This window comes from Microchirus variegatus, assembly GCF_963457635.1.
Source record: "Microchirus variegatus genome assembly, chromosome: 16".
NCBI classification, from domain to species: domain Eukaryota; kingdom Metazoa; phylum Chordata; class Actinopteri; order Pleuronectiformes; family Soleidae; genus Microchirus; species Microchirus variegatus.
The window spans coordinates 3,370,830-3,394,476 of record NC_139817.1 but is presented as its reverse complement, the minus strand read 5'-3'; the positions used below and the strand labels follow the sequence as shown (position 1 = coordinate 3,394,476).

The window sequence follows — 23,647 nt, the reverse complement described above, 5'->3', positions numbered from 1 at the left end:
AGAGAGGGTAAACGTAGAGCAACTTAGTTGTTGAGCTTTGCGAGAAGACGCTAGCTCTGAGGAGAAAAAGAGTAGTATGTGCCTTCTCAGGATTAAATCACCGATTTGGCTTCCCTTGGCTGGTTTCACAGCAAAGGATCGGAAGAAATACCTTGTTCATAACACCAGCGTTGGCCTTGGCCAGAACCATGGGTATGTCCTCGGTGGTGAGTTTGAACTTGTACTTGAACTTGTCTTTTCAATGACTTTTCAGGACCAATTCCCCTAAGAATGTGCTGAAACAGCCTAAGATGGGTTCCGTGGGAACCCCATGGACACGATAAAGATGTCTGATGTTCTTCTAAACAAGTGTACGAGGACGATTCTGTACCTTGTTCATAATCTGAGCGTTGGCCTTGGCCAGAACCATGGGTATGTCCTCAGCGGTGATCTTGAACTTGTAGTTGCTCGGATGCTGACGATACTTTCTCTCGTTCAGGGCCTCGCCGGCTTTCTTCGCCTTCTCCACGTCTAGTGAACCTATAGGCACCCATCCGATGCCCTGCATGCACCTCAGGTCCTCCTTGTAAACAGCCTGGAGACAAAGAAAAAGCACTTATATGGTGAAAAGTGGACCAATAAATATTAATGCATAGATGTTACAACACTCACATCGCTCTGGATGTCATAGGCGTGTCTGGCCTGGCGCACGTCGGTAGAGTCCGGCAGGCAGGTCCAGTTGTGCAGGTGGGTCCTGTAGTTGAAGTCGTTGACTTGTTTCTGGCATTTCTTGGCCAGTTCCAGGATCAACATGTCCACGGGCAGGTGGAACCTGGTCTTGGACTTGTTGAAGTCCTTCTTGTACAGAGCGTCACTGGCTATCTTGGCCGAGTTCAGAGCCAGCATGAGCAGAGGGTCGTCCTGGATGCTGCGAGCGCCGATGTGGTGACCCACCTGCTTACGGTACCCCGTCTTGTACTTGTACTACAGTAATGAATGTGAAACTCTGGTGAGTGGGTAAACAGACGACAGCACGGCATTGAAACGAGAGAGCGCACAGATACTCACATCACTAGCAATAACAGTGGAGGCCTTGGCAGCCTTGACTGCAATAGCATCACCCATCACATGATGGCCCTTCTTCTTGGCCAGCTCATTGTCCAATCTGTACAGTTTCTGGAAAGAAAGTGAAAAGAAAACCTAAGTATATTCTGAAAAATAAACATTTAAAACCTGAAGGCTTTTGAAAAATGTTTAAACATAATTTCTCAACTTCATTTCATTACAATTACTATTTTATTGTTGCACACTACATGTTAACAGTATTAGCTTCTTCTGGTACTGCTTGGCTAGTGAGCTAATTGCTGCTGCTACTGCTCATAATTATTGCTATAGGTTTTGTCAAAATGTTAAAACATGTTCTTTTGTCAAGTTTATCAAATGTCCAATGTCTTCACTGTGACTTTTAAACCAGGAAGCAACTTTCTAACTGGGTTTCCCTGTTACAGCATCTGCTCGCGTTAGCTAGCTAGCACGTTAGGTAGCTGTGTTATTCTGTTGTTTGCATTATGTGAATTATATATAATTTGCTATCTGTTTGTGCTGTGTATTGTTTCTGCAGCAGTTGTAGCACTTTTGCCCCAAGTAAAATAATAGTAAATCTAGTTCTTTTTAAGTCTTTTTAAGGTATTTAATGAAGGTTTGACGACGTACCTCACTGAAGTTTTTCTTGTTGCCTCTGGCCAGAACAATGTCCATTGCATCGGGCATGATGTGGATTGAAGTCTTGTCTGCATCCCAGGCTTTGGTGTAGGATTGCTAATAAAAAAAAAAAAGCAAATTAATAAAGTTCAACTCTTTACATTTCATGTAGATTCCCGTTCAGTACCTTGTCCATGATGCGGTTGTTGGCAGAGGCCAGGACCAGATCCATGGAGTGCATGTCCTTGGTGAATTTCAGGTTGTATGGATGTTGGCGGTACCGATGCTCACTGAGGATCTGACTTCCTTTCTTTGCTTTCTCGACATCCAGCGAACCGATGGGGACCCATCCGATTCCTTTCATGTAGGTATCATAGTCGCTCTTGTACTGATTCTGAGCAGGCGATGTGAAAAAAAAATAACACTCCATTTACCATAAGGTTCAATTAAATACAAGAATGGAAATGTTCCAAACCTTCACAATCTTTATTTACATCGCTGGCGATGAACTGCATGTTACGAGCCAGTCGCAGGTTCATGGCGTCCGGCAGCATGGTGCAGTGGGTGATAACCTTCTTGTATCCCATCATCGTCTGAGCAGCAGTGGCCTTCTTGGCTTGGACCACACTCACCATGTCCACCGGGGAGTGGTACTTCAGCTTGGACTTGTGGTAGTCCTTCTTGTAGTTCCCATCGCTCTGAATCTTGGCCACATGCATGTAGTGAACCAGCAGAGGGTCGTCCTGGATGCTGCGGAAGCCGACGTGGTGGCCTCTGGCCTTCTCGTAGGCCAACTTGTACTTGTACTGTAACAGACGATAAGGACTTATTTACCATTTTTGATAAGGTAGTTATAGTTATTTAGTACTCAAGCACAGAGGCACATGGTCCAACTTACGTTACTGGCAATATTAGTGGCAGATCTGGCAGCCAGAACTGAGACGGCATCTTCTTTGAGATGGTGGCCCTTGTTGGCCATCTCCACCAGGCCAGCTTTGTAAAGTTTCTATGGAAAAACATGAATGCCAATGAAATCAACAACATGGATTAAATGAGAGTCATGACAAATACATTTTGTAATGGAAATGAATGCTTTACATTGCTCATAGTGAGGGCATTAGCCTTGGCCAGGATGATCTCGGGAGAGTCTGGCATGATGTGGATGGTCGTTTTGTCCTTCTCCCAAGCTGCAGTGTAGGCTTTCTGTAAAAAACAGACAACGTAAAAACAAATTAATAACAACAGCAAGGAGCAGGTTTTTAATAATTCATGGTGCTGAAGACCAGGGAGCAGTTGAACAGACAGCACCTTGTTCATGATCTTGTTGTTGGCAGAAGCCAGAACCAAGTCCATGGAGTCCATCAGCTTGGTGGACTTGAAGGTGGTTGGAGGAGTGCGGTACTTGTGTTCGCTCTGAATCTGACCGCCTAATTTGGCCGTCTCGACCCCGATTGAGCCAATGGGAACCCATCCAATGCCTCTGATGTAGTTGTTCCACTCAGACTTGTAATCGCACTGACAAAAGTGAGACCACAAGGTTATGATATGACACACATTGTCTCTGAAGTCAACATGGAAGACTTGATCTTCAAGAGTTTAGATACGGGGAATTAAAATCGACCTCTCAACCTAGAGGTTTCTTCACTTCAACATCTCTCGATGACAGAACTGAAGAAACAAAAGCAAGTCCAGTTTCCTGTTCCTTCACTCTCGAAGATACAACGACCAAGAACCCTTCAAAAACATGAATGGCTGGACTTGAAACGGAATGCTTCTACTCACATCACTGGCATTGAGGTTCATTTTGCGACAGCGCTGCACGTGCAGGTTGTCGGGCAGGAGCATGTAGCTGTGAGGGACCTTCTTGTATCCCGTCATCGTCTGAATAGTAGAGGCGTGCTTGGCCTGGACCACGCTCAGCATGTCCACCGGGGTATGGTACTTCAGCTTGGACTTGTGGTAGTCCTTCTTGTAGTTCCCGTCGCTCTGGATCTTGGCCACGTGCATGTAGTGAACCAGCAGAGGATCGTCCTGGAGGCTGCGGAAGCCGACGTGGTGGCCCCTGGCCTTTTCGTAGGCCAACTTGTACTTGTACTGTAACAGACGATGAAGACTTATTTACCATTTTTGATAAGGTAGTTATAGTTATTTAGTACACAAGCACAGAGGCACATGGTCCAACTTACATTACTGGCAATATTAGTGGCAGATCTGGCAGCCAGAACTGAGACGGCATCTTCTTTTAGGTGGTGGCCCTTGTTGGCCATCTCCACCAGGCCAGCTTTGTAAAGTTTCTGTGGAAAAACATGAATCCAAATGAAATCAACAACATGGATTAAATGAGAGTCATACAAATACATTTTGTAATGGAAATGAATGCTTTACATTGCTCATAGTGAGGGCATTAGCCTTGGCCAGGATGATCTCGGGAGAGTCTGGCATGATGTGGACGGTCGTTTTGTCCTTCTCCCAAGCTGCAGTGTAGGCTTTCTGTGAAAAACAGGCAACGTAAAAACAAATTAATAACAACAGCAAGGAGCAGGTTTTTGATAATTCATGGTGCTGAAGACCAGGGAGCAGTTAAACTGACAGCACCTTGTTCATGATCTTGTTGTTGGCAGAAGCCAGAACCAAGTCCATGGAGTCCATCAGCTTGGTGGACTTGAAGGTGGTTGGAGGAGTGCGGTACTTGTGTTCGCTCTGAATCTGACCGCCTACTTTGGCCGTCTCGACCCCGATTGAGCCAATGGGAACCCATCCAATGCCTCTGATGTAGTTGTTCCACTCAGACTTGTAATCGCACTGACAATAAAGGAGACAAGGTTATGACACCTCTAATATCTTCCAATAATCTCACCAAAACATTACACACTGGACACAAAATGTGTTTTTTTTATCATTTACAGAGACCCAATTCAGTGATAAAAAAAAATGCTTCTACTCACATCACTGGCGTTGAGGTTCATTTTGCGACAGCGCTGCAGGTGCAGGTTGTCGGGCAGGAGCATGTAGCTGTGAGGGACCTTCTTGTATCCCGTCATCGTCTGAACAGTAGAGGCGTGCTTGGCCTGGACCACGCTCAGCATGTCCACCGGGGTGTGGTACTTCAGCTTGGACTTGTGGTAGTCCTTCTTGTAGTTCCCGTCGCTCTGAATCTTGGCCACGTGCATGTAGTGAACCAGCAGAGGGTCGTCCTGGAGGCTGCGGAAGCCGACGTGGTGGCCCCTGGCCTTCTCGTAGGCTTTCTTGTACTGGACCTAAAAGCAGAAGATACGAGAGAGAGTTCAAGCAACATGGAAGACATTATGTTTGTTTTGGCTAAATGTAGGATTTTTTTACGCACATTGCTGGCAATATGTCTGCCATGCTTGGCGTGCAGGACAGAAATAGCGTCGGGCTTCATGTCGTATCCTTTGGCGATATGCTCCAGCCACTGGTGCTTGTAGTGACTCTGTAGACACAAAGCAAAAGTGTGAGGTACATGACCCAAATGAATAATTTAAGGGATTACAACCTACAAAACGGTCGTGATATTGTAATTACTAAGCAAAATGAGAACAATAATGCCGTAATATAACAATACCTAGTAATAGGTCATAATATTACGTTTTAAAGGGGTAACATAATAAGTGCACTACTTGAGCAACATCAACATTGATATTCAATAAAAAAAAATATCGTGCTCTGACCTCGCTGAGGGTTTGGGCATTGAATTTAGCCTGGAGGAACTCGGGACAGTCAGCGGGCAGATGATAAGTGTGCACAAACTTCTCACCAGAGGCCTTGTATGCAGTCTGGAGAGGAAGAAGAAAACAACAGGTAAGGATATATTCAATAATACATTCATTTAAACTTTAAAACTACATATATATATATTCTTACGTTGTTCATCTGCTTGGAGTTGCTCAGAGCCAGAACCATGTTCATGGCGTCCGTCTTGCTGGTGAATTTCAGAGAACTGGGATGTTTGCGGTACTTCCGTTCGTCCATCGCGGCGGTCGCAGCCTTAGCATTCTCCACTCCTATGGAACCAATGGGAATCCAACCGGTTCCTCTGCCATAGTTGGTGTAATCGGACTTGTAGTTATTCTGTGGGTAAATAAGGAAGAAGAAAAAATATGTATTATCGAGTCGACTTGATTTAGGTGAAATTTTAAAAAGTGAACACGTACGTCACTCTGAATGTCCATCATGTTGCGACAGCGCTGCACGTGCAGGTTGTCGGGCAGGAGCATGTAGCTGTGAGGGACCTTCTTGTATCCCGTCATCGTCTGAACAGTAGAGGCGTGCTTGGCCTGGACCACGCTCAGCATGTCCACCGGGGTGTGGTACTTCAGCTTGGACTTGTGGTAGTCCTTCTTGTAGTTCCCATCGCTCTGGATCTTGGCCACGTGCATGTAGTGAACCAGCAGAGGGTCGTCCTGGAGGCTGCGGAAGCCGACGTGGCGGCCTCTGGCCTTCTCGTAGGCCAACTTGTACTTGTACTGCATAAAAGCAAAACATATGAATGATTACTACCAACTGCAGTAGATACTATTGGTAAATTACAATAGCTTTGTCACTAGTTTCACATCCTTGATCTAATTTTACAATATTTAAAATGTACAACGTACATTGCTGGCAATGTCTCTGGACTTTCTTGCTGCAATAATAGGAATGGCGTCTTCCTTCACGTGATGTCCTTTGAGCAGATCCTGGCGATGTTCATATTTGTAGTAATTCTGAAAAGAAAAAAACACAGTCAGTTTTATGTTCCAGTTATATTCTGAATTTCGAGTACACATCGAAACTGCGACCAAACCTGGCTGATGTTGACAGCGTTGTATTTGGCCTGCATCAGTTCAGGGACATCCACAGGGAGATGGTAGGTGTGCATGAACTTCTCTCCACTGGATTTATACGCTTTCTGTATAGTTGTATAGAAAAAAATCAGGCTTTACATCCATTTTGAAAAGTAACTCGTACACCAAAGTGATGAGATGTATTTATTGAGGTTTCATTTAACTCACCATGTCCATGATCTTGGAATTGGTCTTGGCCAGCTCCATGCTCATGGAGTCAACGGGACTGGTGAATTTCAGGGTGCTCGGGTGCTGACGGTACTTTGTCTCATTCAGAGCGGCACCTGCTTTTTTGGCCTTTTCCACGTCCAGCGAACCGATGGGAACCCAGCCAATTCCCTTGCATGCGGTCTCATAATCCAGCTTATAGTTGTACTGAAAAAGAACAGGAGAGGAAAAAATAAATAAAATAAAAATAACAATAACAAATGTACCCGCCCTAAAACTGCTGGTTTAACAAATATGATGGTAAAAAGTACAAAAAACACATTGTTTTCATGTTGGGGATGGAAAAAATTGAGTTTATAATGGGATTCAAATGGGTACATTTTTGTCCTTAAGGTTGCGAGTGTGAGTATTTTTTACACAGTGTATTTTAGAATAATAAAAATAAGAGACTCACATCACTGGCGTTGTAGTTCATGTTGCGAGCCAGTTGCAGACCAACGGCGTCAGGCAGGAGGAAGTATTTGTGGTGGTGCTGCTTGTATCCAGAGAAGGTCTGCACCGATGAGGCGTGTTTGGCGTGAGCCAGACTCACCATGTCCACCGGGGTGTGGTACTTCAGCTTGGACTTGTGGTAGTCCTTCTTGTAGTTCTTCTCACTCTGCATCTTGGCCACGTGCATGTAGTGAACCAGCAGAGGGTCGTCCTGGAGGCTGCGGAAGCCAACGTGGTGGCCCCTGGCCTTCTCGTAGGCCTTTTTGTATTGGATCTAAAAGCAGAAGATACGAGAGAGAGTTCAAGCAACATGGAAGACATTATGTTTGTTTTGGCTAAATGTAGGATTTTTTACGCACATTGCTGGCAATATGTCTGCCATGCTTGGCGTGCAGGACAGAAATAGCGTCGGGCTTCATGTCGTATCCTTTGGCGATAACTTCCTCCCAGGCTTGCTTGTAGATGTTCTGAAATGAGAACAAAAGACAAACATAAACACCGACTTACGACACATTCCAAAGATTGAATTCATTTGTGACATAAACGTGACGAGGCGAGCGTTCACGTGCAGCACCTTGCTGATGTTGTAGGAGTTGCATTTGGCCTGAAGGAGCTCAGGAGTGTCAGGAGGCAGAGAGTATTTCTGATGAATCTCCTCCAGACCGCTCTTATAGAACAGCTGTTTCATGACAGAGGGGAACAGAAGCACAAGTCACATGTGTTGTTCTGAGATCAGAGTAGAGTGTGTGGACAGTGTCAGACTCACGTCACTCCTCTGCAGCTGGTTGACTTTGGACTGCAGCATGACGGGGTGATCGTCAATCGATGTGAAGGGGATCTTGTCTGGACGTTGTCTGTATTTTCTCTGTCAGAAAAAATGGCAATTAATGAACACATTATAGGTAGGTAGGTAGTAAAGTAGGTTAGAAGGAAGGTAGATAGAAAAGAGGATGGGTTCATACCTCACTCAGAATATCTCCTGCTTTCTTCACCTTCTCCACCTCCAAGGAACCGAAGGGGACCCATGAGGTACCTTTGGTGTAGGCATTGTAGTCGGCCTTGTAATCATTCTGCGATGGGAGAAAAGTGCATGAATAATGTCTCATTTATTTCTATTTTAGTGAGTAAGGTCCAGTATGTATGTGTGGATGACTCACGTCGCTCTGGATGATGTTGGCTTTCTTGGCCAGTTCCAGCAGGACGCTGTCGTGGGGGAGGAAGAAGTTGGGGCTGATCTTCCTGTATCCGGCCATGCTGGCGATGGCCTGGGATTTCTTAGCCAAGGTGACGGAGACCATATCCAGTGGTGTATGGTACTTGGTCTTCACCTTTTCATAATCCTTCTTATATTCGCGCTGTGGGAAGAGGGTTTTACGTTAGTTAGACGTAAGACCGATACTTACGTCGATACTGGGCCTTTGGCTGGCCTGAAACGGGCCATTTTTCCAGTAAATCACAAAAGTCTTATTTCCAGTAAATCAAATAATTTAATCGAAGCTGATGACTTACATCACTCTGGATTTTGGCCACGTGAACAGAGTGTAAGATCTTTGGGTCGTCGTTGATGCTCAGGGCTCCCACCATCTTCCCCTTGTTCTTCTCGTGCTCCTTTTTATATTTAACCTGTACAAAAATAGAAAGAAAGAACAAATTGTTATCCATAACTAGCTTAAATTTCATACCTGAAACACATTTTTCACACAATCGCACACTTACATCACTAGCGATGTTGGTGTGAGCGCGAGCAGCGAGGATCGAGATGGCGTCGCCCTTAACCTCAAACTTTTTCGCTTTGTCTTTCTCCCAATTGTATTTATAACAGTTCTGCAAGAAGAAGAAAACATTGATATTCAGGATGATTTCTTTAAAAAAAAAAACTGTGAGTGATGAGTGTGAACATGTACTTACATCACTGAGATTAAACGCGTTTGCTCTGGACTGGAGGAAGAAGGGGTAGTCTGGGGGCAAACTGTACTTGACTTTTGACTCCTCATACTTTGCCTTGTAGTTCAACTGTGGAAAGAACAAATTAAGTTTACATTTACAAAGTGATATTCGGATAATTGCTTGATAATGGTAATTAGTATAGTGAGGTGTGACTATTATCAATCATAGCAAGTTAGGTTCAGATTGGACCTTGTACTTTGAAGTTATAACAGTTTTTGGCGAGTCATGAGTTATTACCCCAAATCTGATGCCCCCTAGTGGCTGCATGGTGTGACATTAAGTGATTAATTTGGTAACTTTTAATCCTTATCTTATGTAGACTGATCTCACCAAATTTGAAGTTGATCACAGTGAAGGTGGAGTTATAAGAGCTTTTTGCAAGTCATGTCAAATTAGCCCAAATTTGACGCCCCCTAGTGGCTGCATGGTGCGACATTAATTGATGAATTTGGTAACTTTTAATCCTTATCGTGTCCAGACTGGCCTCACCAAATTTGAACTGATCGCAGTAAAGCTAAGTAAAATGAGCATTAGTTAAGTTTAGTGCGAAATCGCCAAAATTGGACCAAAATGGCCGCCTTCCTGTTGGATTTATCACCTAAATATATATATACACATCAGCCTAAGAAGTGTGTTACATTGATTCTCAACATGTTTCAGAGATTTCATGAGCTGATTAAAGTTCATGCAAGGTGCGATGTGGTTTTCTGACACTAGAGGGCAGCAGTGAACCAGCTGGCCTCGCTCTCTCTCTCTCTCTGTTTGTGAGACACATTTTGACTTGTCCCCTTCCTTCCACGACCCCCCCTCTGTGATCAGAGGGTTTATTCTGGGCCAAAGTGAATGCTTTGCTGCTATTTATACAACAGAGAGACGGCTCTCCAGTTTCCATGGTGCCCACAGAGAGAGAGAGACAGCTGGACTCCATGGATGATCTGCATGTCTGTGAGAATTTGATCTGGTGCGTGAGCTAATGATTGTAGCAGGAAAATATGTTCAAACGCCACAAACTGTACGATTTTTAACCAACAAAGTCGTGGAAATGACATCGACAATGTGTTTTTTTGAGATGTTGAAATCAACAAAAACATGAAAAATAAATGGAAAATGTGTGTTACGTACGTCACTCAGCTGCTGGGCGTTGATGGCGGCTTGAACCTGAACTGGAGAATCCACCACTTGAGTAAATTTCACTTTGTCCGGATGTTGTCGGTAAACTGTCTGCAAACCATAACATTTAAAAAAAAAAAAAAGAAAAAAATGTTTACCACATACATACGTGGCGTTAAAATTATGAAAGTTTTACGAAGCGGGGAAAACTCACATCGCTACAGACTTGAAGCTTCTTCGTAGCTTCATATTCAGGCGTAAGCGTTTGAGGGAAGAAGCATCGGGTTTTCATGTCTTCATAGTCGGCTTTATATTCGTGCTGCAACATACAGTATATGGAACAATTGTGAAACTGGAAAAACTGTTTTTATGAGTGTAAATAAGATAAAAGCAGGTTCTTACCTCGTTCTTCATCTGCTCGACCTGGTGACAGTGGAGCATGTAGACGTCCTCATAGCTGCCAATGTAGTGGCCCTTCACCTCTTTATTATACTTATCTTTATAGCGCATCTGCAAAAAGGGAAAAACATAAAATAATTTAAAAAATGCCTCTTTTCATAGGGATAGATTATAATTATAATTGATTTTGAGAGTCTTACGTCAGTGAACTTTTTAAGTACGGAGTCCATCTGAAACTTGGGCGTGTCGCAGTAGTTGATACTAGAACCCCGGGATTTCTCATAGTTTTTCTTATACACTGACTGTAAATGACAGGAAAAACAAGCGGTGAAGTGGGAGAAAAACACAAATAGGTAACATAACATCACGCAGGCTTCTATACAGACACCTACATCACTGAGGATGGTTCCAGCGTAACGTAGTTGTCTGAGGAGGGGATTCTCAGTGGCCGGCAGCGTGTTGTAGTCACACTGCGCTTTGGATTTCTCGTATTCCTTCTTGTATTGGACCTGAAGACAGAAATAAAGATAAAAAAGCAAGAGTATAAAATATAATACATGTTTTATGTTCACATTATTTGTGCTTTTGCACATCCAGGCCAATTATTTCCAGTTACTGGTCTGTTTTTCCTCATTTTAAGCAACATTAAAGCCTGAAAGTCAAGAACATTTAAGTGTATTTGAGAATATTCGGCTTGTTTTTGCAGTGTATGTGTGGTGGGTGGTCTGTGGATATATAAAAAAGCCTCTCCACACACGCACACGGTTTGATGTCAGAGACAGAGATCTAATTGTAGCCGTCTCCATCATTCAGCACAGGTGTGTGGGCACAGACTGCGCTGTGTTTGAATCACTCAACAACTCTGAGACTCAGGTCAACTCTCTGTCGCGTCTCCCACATGACACACTGTCTATAAAAGTCCTCTGACGACTAAAAACTGCCACCAGACACATAAATAAAAGATGTATCCACGAGAAGAAGAAAAACACAGAAAAAAGAACTTTTGACAATTTGTCTTTGCGGATTAATAAAGTCATTCATCTATGTACATATACACCTACGCACTCAACCTTTCTATTTATCTACCTACTAACGTACATACCTATACACCTTACTACTCAGCTACCTACTTTTCTAGCCAACGACCTACCTGCCAATGCATAAATCTATCTACCTACATACCAATCCTACAGAATGACCTACCAATGTACCTACCTACCAACAGACTTTCCTACCTACCTACTAATTTTTTCTATTTACCTATCAACCTTTCATTTACCCAACTACCGATGTATCTACCCATCAACCTTTCCACCTACCTAACTAGCTAGCTAGCTACCTATGTAAACACTGACCTACCTACCAACCTAGCAGGCTGAATGTTAGCAAGAAGCGATCTATCTATCTATCTATCTATCTATCTATCTATCTATCTATCTATCTATCTATCTATCTATCTATCTATCTATCTATCTATCTATCTATCTATCTATCTATCTATCTATCTATCTATCTATCTATCCATCTATCCATCTATCTATTAGCTTAAAGTTAGCTTTCATTTAGCAGTGAGCTTAAATTTATCTATCTATCTCTGTTTAGAATTATCTATCAGTTAGCGTAAAGTTATCTATCTATCTGTTAGTGTTAAGTTATCTATTAGTTAGCTTAACGTTATCTATCATTTATCAGTTAGCTTAAAGTTATCTATCAGTTAGCTTAAAGTAATCTATTTATCTACAAGGGTTCTTTCTTGGCGGAGTTTATTTTGTTCTTTTTTTCCCCGTTTCTGTTTATTTAGACTCAGAAAAACAGTTAATAAACAATATACATAATAAAAAGATTTATGTTTGTGTGTGTGTGTGTGTGTGTGTGTGTGTATTATTGTGGCCTCACCTCACTGGCAGCAATACGAGCCTTCTTGTTTGTGTGGTAAACCGGCGTTTCCGTCTGCATGAAATAAATTTGGTCTTTCGTGTCCTCGTGATGCTGCGTGTATTTCCTCTGCACGGACAAAACAGAGAGTCACAATTACAACTGCTAACAATAATAATAATGATAATAACACATGTTTATTCTTTAAAAGTGAGCTCTTACATTGCTGAAATTGTCCATCGCCACTCTGGCCGTGGCCACGTCAAAGTAGGGCGTCTCACACCACTGACCCTTCACATTTTTATTGTAATCCTCCTTGTACTTGAGCTGTGAGGAGACAAACAAAAGCACATATTAGAGGACACTTTAATTCATTCCAGCTCAGTTTGGTCAGTGCTGGTCTCTCGTGGACTTGTTTCCATGCCGTTCTAAGCCTCTAAAATGTTTGTTGTTCTGAGAATAATGTGATTTATTTCCCTCCGGTGAATTTAACCGAGACCCTAAACGCAACAGATAGTGAGAAACAATGGATTCAATCCAAATTTGAAGTGTTCAGTGGGGACCAGTACAACTCCATCCAGAGAAACACCACAGTCCATGTTCTTCTCTTTATTGTGCTCACAGTATTGATGGATTGAAAATTTGGTTATTGATCCTGAGGGAAATTTAAGGCTGTTAATAGAGAATTAGGCCCAGAGAGGAGCTAAAACACATCACATTTTATAATATTACCTTGGGTTATTCTATAAGTATCTTCCCATTCAATTGTGGGAAGAGTCTTCCCAAATTTCCAATAAAAATCCATCTTTTAATGCGCAAAAGTGTAAAAAAAAGGTATGATTGGTAGGTGATCGCCCGATTATGTTCCTATTCAATTTTGGGAAGATTCTACCCAAATTTCCAAGAAATCTCCATAATTTTAATGGGCAAAAGTGCAAAAAAGAAGGTATGATGGGTAGGTGATCACCCAATTTTGTTTCTATACAATTTTGGTATGACTCTGCATACATCTTCAAGACATACCATCTTTTTTAATGGGCAAACGTGTAAAAACAAATATATAGATAGTGTATTTCACAAATTGCTGATGATTATCATGGCAAACAAACCTTTAAAACCAGGGAAAGTCATCACAGATACACCCAATCTAAGACTTGTATCACATCATGATAGATATAATAATGATGACGATGTTATGTGTTGTTGCGGTCACTTACGTCACTGAGCTGCTGGTCCACTCTCCTGGCCAGCTCCACCTCAGGAGGATCAGCCAGAGACGTGTACTTGGCCTTGCGCTCATGGTGACCCTTCTTGTACTGAATCTGCAGGTAAGACGACAGAAGTAGCTCAATTTAATTCCTCGACGTCCTCAATATTTGACCTCAGTGCACAGATTGTCAGCAAAAACAAATCATTTTTGCTGGTGATAAAATGGTTTAAAGCTGACTTACGTCACTGAGAGCCTCCTGAGCTTTGGCCACTCTACGCAGCTCTGGACTGTCACTGTAGGGACAGAACCTGGTCTTCTCCTGCTCCCAGTCTTCCTTGTACAGTTTCTGAACAAGGTGTAAAGTGGCAATGTCCTCAGTTACGTCTTGTTTTGTTAAATAGTAAAATCACGTACAGTATGCTTGAAAAGTTACGGTCAACGCTTACCTTGCTGTAGTTGGCAGCGTTCTTCACGGCCAGAACGAGCTCGGGGGCATCGGGGGGCAGCAGGTACTTGTCCTTAGTCTCGTCCCATTTCTGTCTGTACAGGACCTGGAGGACACGAGGGACAACAACACTGATGTTTGACGATGTTTGATATGAAGAAATTACTGAATCTGAAAGAGAAGTGTAACATGAACGATGCCAAACAGTCACAGGTACATAACGTTCATTCCTGTGGTGTTCCACAAGGTTCAGTGTTGGGCCCTTTTATACTTGGGCAAATTATGAAGTTAAACTCAATCTAAATACAGTACAAAATGATTTTGGTAGTGATTATATGATCATAAGGATCTGTTTACAACTATATATATATGTCTTGTGTTGAGGTTTGAGGACATATACCAATTTCTTTAAATGTCAGAAAGTAAAAAAAACGTTACTATAAATCAGGTACTGCACAAATTTTATTTCTATTTTAAATGTCTTATATTACATCACATTTCTTTTAGAATTAAGAGGTCAGGGTTCGCTCACCTTGCTGATCAGTTCAGAAACGTGCTTGACGTGGGCGATCTCTCTGGCCTCGCCATCGTACAGACTTGTAGTCCGAGCCCTGTTTCCCTCCATGCGATATTTAACCTGTGGATGAAACGCGCACAATCCTATTTTACGACTACATCTAAGACCTGTGCCCACATAAAACGCATTAATCTTTAGGCTACGAAACCCAAATTTTGACATTTTCAATATGCAAATACTCACTGGAGCGTTACGATCCCACATTTATGATTCAAACCAGACATTTTACAGCACTATGAAACTTAAATTTGTCTTGAGCAGTACCTCGCTCAGCTGCTCCTGGGCCTTTCTGATGCGGATCAGCTCAGGAGTCTCAGTGGTGAGGGCGGGTGGAGTGCCTTTGGACAAGTCGTATGCATGCCGGTACTTGTTCTGTGGAGCAAGTCATTCAATTCAGTCGTCCTTACGAACACTGCCGCCACTTCAAATTCATCAATTATGAAGCAAAAGTAGCATTTAACTAGAGCAAATGAGATCAATATCCGTGTTTTTTGAGGATTCTTACGTGGCTGTACTGCTCCATCATCTTCTGGCTGTGGGCCAGGTATGGAGTCATGAACTTGGAAGTATCCACCTTGACCTTCTTCCTGACCTTCCTGACGGGCATGCCACCCTGGAGCAGGACAGAGAGACAATAAATAAGTCAATAAATACCAATGAAGGCCAAATTAGACACACTGGCAAGTAAGAAATGCTACGTACATTCTTAGCAGCCCAAGACACGCTTTGATAAATTCATAAAACTGATCACTTCAGGCTAGTTTGTCAACCTTCAATACTTCAATCACTGATCGGAAAAGGCTAAAACTGAAGAATTGGCTGAATAACATTATTTTTCATACGATACTCAACAATTAGTGTAACTTTGTCAATTAAATAACGAGACAACGTTGACGAGACGAGGAGAAAACAGGAAAATCTAGTGTTTTTCTGCTGTTTATTTACTTCTTCAATGACTTACCTTCAGCGACTGTGAATAGTGACTATGAATAAAGCAAGAATGTGTTCTACATGAGACAATGAAGATGAACGGAAACTGAAGAGCAGACAAAACCAAGCCAAACGGCGAGAGAAGAGCTAAAATATACGTACAATTACACCTGCGGTATCAACGAGCGCTCTGTGCTGCATGCAACGTTAGGCTGAGCAACATGCGGCGCTAAAGTTCCTCATTTGCAGAGCTACAGCACAAAAAAAGCTGATTTTTCTGCTCGGTCGTGACATTGAAATGCGGCTAAAATTGTCTTTTGAACCATTGAAAAACATAAAAAGACGAAGGTTCATGCAGAGTTTTGACTCAAGTCATGCAGTCATAAGGAAACAGAGATGGTATCCCGCACTGTTTTTCAGGTGCTGTCCGTTGGGAGGAGGTGCTTTACCTGCAAGAACTGAGTCGTGTGCTCAGTGCCAGTCGTGGTTGTTTTCTGCTCAACATACTACAAATAATAGGACACACACACACACACACACACACAAACTCTGGAAGTTCAAAACTGCCACAGAACATGATGGGAGAAACATGACAGTGTTTTTTAAATGGGATTGAGGTTGATTTTTCCAAAGCTCTGGTGCTTTTCCACTACTTCCAAAAAAAGACATTAGACATTAGAAGCCCAAATGCCCTCAAACTGTCCAGTAAAACACTCTCATTCACTCTCAACTCGGAATAGAATCACTTAAATAACTGTAGAACTCCTCAGGGTCGGACGTTCTGTAATTGTCACTGCAGTCTAATTAAGCCTGGACTCCACAGAGGAAAAGTGAAGCATTAATATCCTCGCCGACACGACATGTGATCCCGAGCGCTCTAAATCTGTGAAGTCTATAAACGCCGGACAATAACGTGACGCTAGCTCTATTTTTGTGTGTCATTTCATCGCCTGTTGTCCGCGGTTATCAGTAGCTAGAGCACACAGCAATACATCAGCTGCTTACACAGCTTCATAATCCCCTTTGCCTGTTCAACCACAGCGGGTAGCTTCATCCAAATGACAAAAACTGATTTCCAACCAGGCAAAATAGGTTTAAACACATTTTCTCTCAACCGTCTGTGAGTTTGCTGCTTTTAAAAGACATTTAAAGGTGACATTTAATGGTAGAAATTCACTTCAAAAGTAACTAAACTATACGGAGGCCGCCATTATGTGCCGCCATGTTTCTACAGCAGCCCAACTGGACAAAATAGCCAGAGCGCAATTTCTGCACATTTTGACGGAGAAAACATCAATCTTGAACATGTAAATGACACTATTTATTTGGATCTGTAAATTGCCTGAACAAAAGGACAAAAAAGGTCTTTCTTTCAGCTAACCCGACCCATCTTCATAACAAGCTGTAGACACCTACACAGAGATGCTAGCCAGACCTTAGCTAGGAAAAAAATAGCTAAAATTCACAGTTTCACCACAGATCAGAACAACTTTCAGTGTTTTAGGAGCGAAGTTTTGATATGCGGTTTGGGTATGCGTCACTACCCGATCTGTAGCTGTATTTGTTCTGATTTTTTCCGACTACTTCCTGTTACCGCTAATGTTTCACGACAACTGTGGAACGACCGCTAAATAAAAACACAATGACATCATTTTATTCAATAATAAGTAATAATATTTCCTTCTGAAAGACAGCTCGGGTAGTAAAACCGCTGAAGCAGCGATGCTAGCCAGAAGCTAGTTAGCTAGTTGCGAAGAAATGTGTAATGCGACTAAAATTCACTTTCACTACAGACAACATCTTCCAGTGTTTTAGGGGCGGCGCTTTGACAAAAAGGCTAATTTCTCTAGCCTATGTTTGCTAGCATTTCCTCACTTGCTAACACTAGCTTTAATGCTTTTAGCACCTCATACAAAATCAAATTCACCCACTTTATCACTGAAGCACACTATCCAGACAGAAAATACTTTTTTTTAATACTTAAAGAGGGAACTAATGCTTTCCTATCAAAAAACCTCACACTACGGAATTTTTCCACAAATAGAACACCCGCTGCTCCGCGAATAGCTCGTCTAACTTAGCCTCCCTGAAATTAACCTCCCTGTATTCAACTGGTATCACCTTGAAACTTCTACAGTCACACCAGGTTAAACATACTGTATGAGCAACCAGAGCTGAGAGAAAGAACATCTCAATCGTTTTATTCAACATTTTGTTCGTAAGTAGGCTTCCGTTATCCGGATCTATCAGACAGGAGAGAACCATAGTGATACGACAAAAATACCTTTTTAATTTTTTCCCTGAGTAAAGTTGGTTTAAAGGCGGTTAAAGTCATTTGCTAAGCAGATTCGCAGCACCGACTGTGACGTGAACATATTCAGAGTGTGATTTACAGCTCTCCTGACTTCTTCGTCCACTCCATCTCTCTGCCAATGTGCCTTAGATGTCCACTTCTAAATTTGTCTGAATGCCAGACGGAGAACTCTACACTGGAGCCCTCAGTGACCTGAAGAGTTCATTCAGACTTTTAAATTAAAAATAAAGGATTTATACACAGTACATTATCAAATCTGAGCCTCGGTATGTTTCTCCCCATTCTGTAGAACAGATAAGAAGCCATCTTACTTTCTTTGGCTCAATAGAGAGCAATATTTCTCCACAGTGTAGATGAAAGTGTTAGTGAAACCAGAGTGTATTCTACTCCCGTGTGTCCCGACTCCGCCTCCCAGGCGATTTACATCTTTACGGTTGAAAAAGATGCTAAATCGCAAAGCTCGTGAGTTATACGGGAGTGAAATGATTCCATGAGTAATTGTTATTGTTGTTACAACAAACTCATTCAGACTCCCCTATAAGATACGAGCGACCGATATTGCGAAGGAATACGAGGCAAGGCTTAATCCCATTTCGCCAGGAAATAAGGGATTAAGAGGTTAGCCTTCTGTTTTCACTCTTCCATTGGACACTGACGCTGAGATAGATTCAACAAAAACACAACACAAATACACAACATGGAGCCTGAACGCAGCATGGAAACAAGAAAACACTGAAATCTTATTATTAGGAAGATGGAATTTTCCTAATAAATAAATCTGGCACAGCCTTAGATTATGTGCAACTCTAACGACGTCTTATAAAAGAGATTACAAATTGGTTCAACGGTTGAAAATCTTTGCTCAAATGCTGCAAAATGCAAATTAAATCCAAATTAAAACTGTTATTCATGTATTATAATAGCTTAACTTCAGTTTGAATGGTTTTCTGTAGGATTTTTTGACTAGTCGTAGATGACGAGTGATAATCTGGACCTGCAGAACCAGGAAATGGGTTCAATCTGCTGAATCCAATCAAATTCTAAGCATATTTTTTGCAGATTACGTCAGGTAATTTAAGTAAACGGCGACGTCCACTTACCTCCTCCTCTATATACTCCTCCCCCTCTTCCTCCTCTTCCTCATATTCCACATATTCCTCATATTCCTCCACCACTTCCGTCATTTTGAGACGGCGTTAGAGGCTCTACGGAGGGGGAAAAAAAGAAAAATCAGTAAATTATACTTAAATGTGCACAAAGAAAGGGAAAGTGACTGAAATGTTGAACCACTGTTGTCAGTAGAGAGTGACTTAAAGGACAACAGAAAGACGGTTTATGATGAGGGTTTTCCAACAGTTTTTAGACTAAAATAATAATAATAATAATAACAAATCGTACCAGCAAAAGATTCCCGCGGTATTTGCTGACAGTAAGAAGGCCTGCCTTGCCATCCACTAGGGCGCTCACACTTATACTCCCACTATGTCCAGATCCTAAACAAATAAATGAAGAAATAAATGAATGAATAATCGGTTCAGGTTGAGGCGAGGCCTTTCAGAGACAGAAGTTTGACGGCTGGCGACAGCTGCCCAAACAGCGCTCCAGCTATTTGACATGTAAGCTAATGCCGGCGCGGCCTGATTGGTGGACTGCGTTTAGCAAATGGGAGATGCAATGCCTTCTGAGGCTGCAGGTTAAATATAGGACGGCAGGACGAACACCCACCAAACCCGCGCCCCCACTTTTTTTTTTTTTTTAGCCCTTGATTAACCTCATCTTTGAATGAAATATGTTTTTAAACAAGAAAACGCGACACACGAGTGGATTAGTCGAGACAGAAATGAGCAGGAAGCTGCTGAGATTTGTGCTTCTGCTGCTGCGTCTTCAGATAAATCCAAAAAGGTTTGAAGAACCCCGTGAGATCTTGAACGGTTTGGTTACTCCATCACTGTGCAGCAGAGCCTTCAAAGTCCTTATGTCCGCTAAGCTCCCTCCAGGATGCAGATGGCAGCAGAGGATGGAGATAAGGGACGTCCAAGCAGATGCAGCAAATGTAGATATGTGTAAGGTTGTTGTCGTTTCCTTCTCTTTGCTTACCAGTTATCTTTAAAGTCTCCCAAGCCGCTATAGCCTCCCCAGCTTCCCTCCAGAGAAACGCTGGGCAACAGCACACAGCTGAGGTTTGTACCCAGGTTATCATGTGGCCCGCTCGGCCAATCGCGGGCCGGCGCTCTCGGGTTTCAACGTCTAAATATACCGAAGTGATCCTTACAGAAAGGAGCACCTGTTGGGGCGAATGCATCAGCGGTACAGTTTTGAGGGAGGAAGGCTTTAAGGCACGAGTGGTGGTGGTGGTGGTGGTGAGTTTTTGGGGGGGGGGTTGGTGGTGGTGAGGGTCTGGAGAAAACAACAGTCCCCACCCTGAGTCAGTGCGTATCTACTGGATGAGATGTTGACAAAATGCTGCCTCTGGTTGTTTGGAAGTGGATCCGACCATGAGTAAGAACCGAAGCCCGTGAGGAGAAGGTTAGCTGAAGGCCTACACGGGCGGCTAGTGCCAGATCGATTGAGGTCATCATGTTAAAGTGAACCCTGCCCCCACACCCCCACACCCCCATCCCTCAGAAATGAGTGGGAGTCACAAACAGAAGACAAAAATGCCCTTTAGATCAATGACAACACCACCAAATATAATGGAAATCACATGTTAATTAAGGTACAGTGACTTAAATTATTTGGTTTCAGATGAATATTCCTCATCTCAACTTTTCCCATTCAAATATATTAAAGAACCTATGTAGCCTCTGGGTAGCATCAATGCTAAACATATGTTTAGTTAAATTTCTGCCAATTGAAAAAAGCATTTTACCCAAATTTCACGTAGTGCACCTTTAAAAAGGACATGTATTATATTGTTCCAAATATCACCTACTGCGTGGATCATGCTCCTGTGATGGATTTGTGATTTATATAAAATAGCCTGGAGAAAATTCTACCTGTTATACATGGGGGTTATTAAAGGACCTGTATGTAAAATTTAGTACTAGATTATTTTCATTTGGCAGAAATTGAGGATTGTATGAATTGTTGTTTATCATTAGTTCATTTACAGAAGCCCGAAAGGACAAACTAAACACCTTTTTGAGTTATGATGCTAGCTGAAGGCTAACTGCTACATCTGCTATATTAGTGATTTGAGTGCATGAAAATACTACCGAAATCTAAGGGGAATTGTTTGAGTTAAAATCTGGATGTAAACATAAACTGAATACATATAAATAAAAGTTTTCTATCACAAATTTTTGTAGTTCATTACCCATATTAAACCTTTTGTGACTTTAATGTCTTATATTTCACATTCTACAGTCTCCTGCTGCTGTAATGCAATAACTCCCCAGTTATAAGGTCAATAAAGTGCATTAATCTATATTTCTATATGTAAAATACAGCATTCCCTGTGTGAAAATGTAAGCTTCTGTACCTCTTCTTGACTCTGACACCGGGGGAATCACTGAGACGGATGGCAGCAGCTGAGTGTTTCCCTCTCACCCTCTGGAAAGAGGTCGCCGTCGTCCGACTGTGTGTAAGACGTCCTCTTACAGCCCGGTCGTCATTGGCAACATCAACGCTGAAACTGAGACTTTTAACAGGCGTCATAAACACATTTACTACACGTTAGACTTTTAATGGCTTTACATTGCTGTTGTTCAGAATAATAACCCACAACTGCACTAAAGAGCCGTTTTTAAACGTCATTTAACCCAGTTTGTGTTAGTCAGCGTCTGTTTGTTTTTAGGATTTCATGTTAGCGAGACGAGGACAAATTTCCACCTTAAGTGAGCAATTAAGTGAGATGCTCTCCCAGTGCCGAAAATGTCAAATTAAAGGCGCCATATGTAAGAATGTGGCCAAAAACAGTTACTACACTCAAATTCAAAATACCGTGTTCTATTAAGTTTCGTTCAATCCGCCATCGTAACTCAGACGTAAGTGGCAACTCGTGGTAGCTCTGCAGCTGAGACTCTACTGACTGCACATGCTTAACAAAAATAAGATAATTCAGTTAGCAAAGCTGCTGTTAGCATTAGCATTAGCGAACAGTACCCACTGTCACGTTACAAAGTTTTTGTTTTTAATTCATGAGCGAAGGTTGAAAATAATAAAGAACAGATATTCCATTTGCTAAGCCACCGTTAGCATTAGCTTAGCTTGTTTTCAGGTCAAAATTATTCTCTTCACCTAAAAGCAAGATAAAATACAACACTTTTAACATTTATTTAGGACGCAGGATTAGCCAAACCTATACTTTCTTCTGAAATGTTGGATTTTTAGACAATTTTACCGAGAAAAGTCACATTTATATGGTTGTTTATAGTGAGCGTCTGTTTCTTTTTATGACTTAATGTTGGCGAGAAGTGAGCAATTAAGTCAGATGCTTTTTTTTGCTGTGAAAATGTCAAATTAAATCGAGACAAAATACACTTTAAGCTTTTAACGTGACTGAAATGTTTGGATTTTTGGACAATTTTACCTCGAAAAGTTCCATTTATATTAAATGATCTTCTGTTGACATTTGGTGGCACAGACTGTAATGATATAAAGAGTCAAAATAAAGCTGCGGCTACAGACCGTGTGATGCTTAGTCACTGGAAAAAATGAGCGATGATGACCAACAACACAACACAACACAACAGCTGCTGGAAACACAAACCACAACAACAAGCAAAGCTGCCAACTGTCAAGATTCTAATAATGAGGTAATGACGCTAAAAAGAAACGGATGAAACACACAATGACTTTTCAAGACCATACTGGGGAGTTACAGGACAAAAACGCCATGTTTTATACATCACAGAGTCACTGTTTTAACATAAATTAAGACCAAAGGGTTTAAATAGTTTGATTTTTGTTAATTTGTTTGTTTTACGACAGAAAAATAGCCATACGCATCATTAATGTACCTATTTTAAAGCGTCAATGCAGAATCAGCGTTAAGTGGCAGAAAATGGAATAAATACAAAAAAATCCACTTACATGAGATTTTTCCTGATTCTTCTCATTCCATCACAAGCAGATAGAGGTTTTTTTTTGTAAATTACGTTTTAAATCATCAGAATTCAATAGTGAAACAATAAAATCACTGGCGACTAATGGAAATTAGAAATTATTTTCTTTTGAATTTTGCTATTTCTTCGCACCTGAAATTAAACTTTGTAATTATCAGCAAATAGAAAGTCCCCTTTTAACACAAAAATCTCAAAAAGGGCCGGAGCCTTTAACCGTTACAGCCTCGACATCATGTTTTTACGTAATAATTCCTAAAAAAGGAGAGTATCTAACGCTGAAACGATCGATCATTAAATTAATCATCGACTATTTTAATAATCGATTAAACAAGATTTCTGATTGTTTTAGCTTCTTAAATGTGAATATTTTCTTTGTTTCTTTGCTCCATAATAACAAATAAATCATTAAAACTGAATCATTTTAGTTTGTGGTCAAAACGAGACATTCGAGAATTTCTTGACATTTCATGGACCAAACGATTCATAAAGAAAATAATAGAAAAAGGAAAATAATGGTTTGTTGCAGCTCTAAACCCTCGTTAAACAGTGTCTCCCAAACCTCAAAAAGTGATGCTTTCAAATGTCTTGTTTTA

The 23,647-nt window shown here is 41.7% G+C and overlaps 1 protein-coding gene across 8 annotated transcripts in view; it reads right to left on the bottom strand.

The window, feature by feature from the left end:
- Window positions 1-20,161, bottom strand: part of neb (nebulin) — a 67,704-nt gene extending 47,543 nt beyond the window's left edge. For 7 of the 8 annotated variants that reach the window (XM_083902638.1, XM_083902636.1, XM_083902640.1 and 4 more), the window contains exons 1-46: window positions 20,086-20,161; window positions 19,089-19,193; window positions 16,124-16,180; window positions 15,250-15,357; window positions 15,009-15,116; window positions 14,700-14,804; window positions 14,169-14,273; window positions 13,964-14,068; window positions 13,730-13,834; window positions 12,735-12,839; window positions 12,534-12,641; window positions 11,030-11,146; window positions 10,838-10,939; window positions 10,641-10,748; window positions 10,453-10,557; window positions 10,251-10,349; window positions 9,090-9,194; window positions 8,898-9,005; window positions 8,691-8,804; window positions 8,339-8,536; window positions 8,144-8,251; window positions 7,948-8,046; window positions 7,756-7,860; window positions 7,541-7,648; window positions 7,144-7,455; window positions 6,690-6,896; window positions 6,482-6,586; window positions 6,294-6,401; window positions 5,853-6,164; window positions 5,563-5,769; window positions 5,370-5,474; window positions 5,024-5,131; window positions 4,626-4,937; window positions 4,276-4,482; window positions 4,066-4,170; window positions 3,867-3,974; window positions 3,463-3,774; window positions 2,989-3,195; window positions 2,779-2,883; window positions 2,579-2,686; window positions 2,175-2,486; window positions 1,868-2,074; window positions 1,693-1,797; window positions 1,048-1,155; window positions 652-963; window positions 371-574 (exon numbers count right to left, since the gene is read on the bottom strand). In XM_083902638.1, coding sequence (XP_083758764.1) covers window positions 371-574; window positions 652-963; window positions 1,048-1,155; window positions 1,693-1,797; window positions 1,868-2,074; window positions 2,175-2,486; window positions 2,579-2,686; window positions 2,779-2,883; window positions 2,989-3,195; window positions 3,463-3,774; window positions 3,867-3,974; window positions 4,066-4,170; window positions 4,276-4,482; window positions 4,626-4,937; window positions 5,024-5,131; window positions 5,370-5,474; window positions 5,563-5,769; window positions 5,853-6,164; window positions 6,294-6,401; window positions 6,482-6,586; window positions 6,690-6,896; window positions 7,144-7,455; window positions 7,541-7,648; window positions 7,756-7,860; window positions 7,948-8,046; window positions 8,144-8,251; window positions 8,339-8,536; window positions 8,691-8,804; window positions 8,898-9,005; window positions 9,090-9,194; window positions 10,251-10,349; window positions 10,453-10,557; window positions 10,641-10,748; window positions 10,838-10,939; window positions 11,030-11,146; window positions 12,534-12,641; window positions 12,735-12,839; window positions 13,730-13,834; window positions 13,964-14,068; window positions 14,169-14,273; window positions 14,700-14,804; window positions 15,009-15,116; window positions 15,250-15,357; window positions 16,124-16,180; window positions 19,089-19,172 — 6,642 coding nt within the window. In that variant the 5' untranslated portion in view covers window positions 19,173-19,193; window positions 20,086-20,161. Of the gene's footprint in view, window positions 1-370; window positions 575-651; window positions 964-1,047; window positions 1,156-1,692; window positions 1,798-1,867; window positions 2,075-2,174; window positions 2,487-2,578; window positions 2,687-2,778; window positions 2,884-2,988; window positions 3,196-3,462; window positions 3,775-3,866; window positions 3,975-4,065; window positions 4,171-4,275; window positions 4,483-4,625; window positions 4,938-5,023; window positions 5,132-5,369; window positions 5,475-5,562; window positions 5,770-5,852; window positions 6,165-6,293; window positions 6,402-6,481; window positions 6,587-6,689; window positions 6,897-7,143; window positions 7,456-7,540; window positions 7,649-7,755; window positions 7,861-7,947; window positions 8,047-8,143; window positions 8,252-8,338; window positions 8,537-8,690; window positions 8,805-8,897; window positions 9,006-9,089; window positions 9,195-10,250; window positions 10,350-10,452; window positions 10,558-10,640; window positions 10,749-10,837; window positions 10,940-11,029; window positions 11,147-12,533; window positions 12,642-12,734; window positions 12,840-13,729; window positions 13,835-13,963; window positions 14,069-14,168; window positions 14,274-14,699; window positions 14,805-15,008; window positions 15,117-15,249; window positions 15,358-16,123; window positions 16,181-19,088; window positions 19,194-19,386; window positions 19,482-20,085 lie in introns of all 8 variants that reach the window. The other variant, XM_083902637.1, reaches the window with a different exon arrangement.
- Between the last annotated feature and the right edge of the window lie 3,486 nt (window positions 20,162-23,647).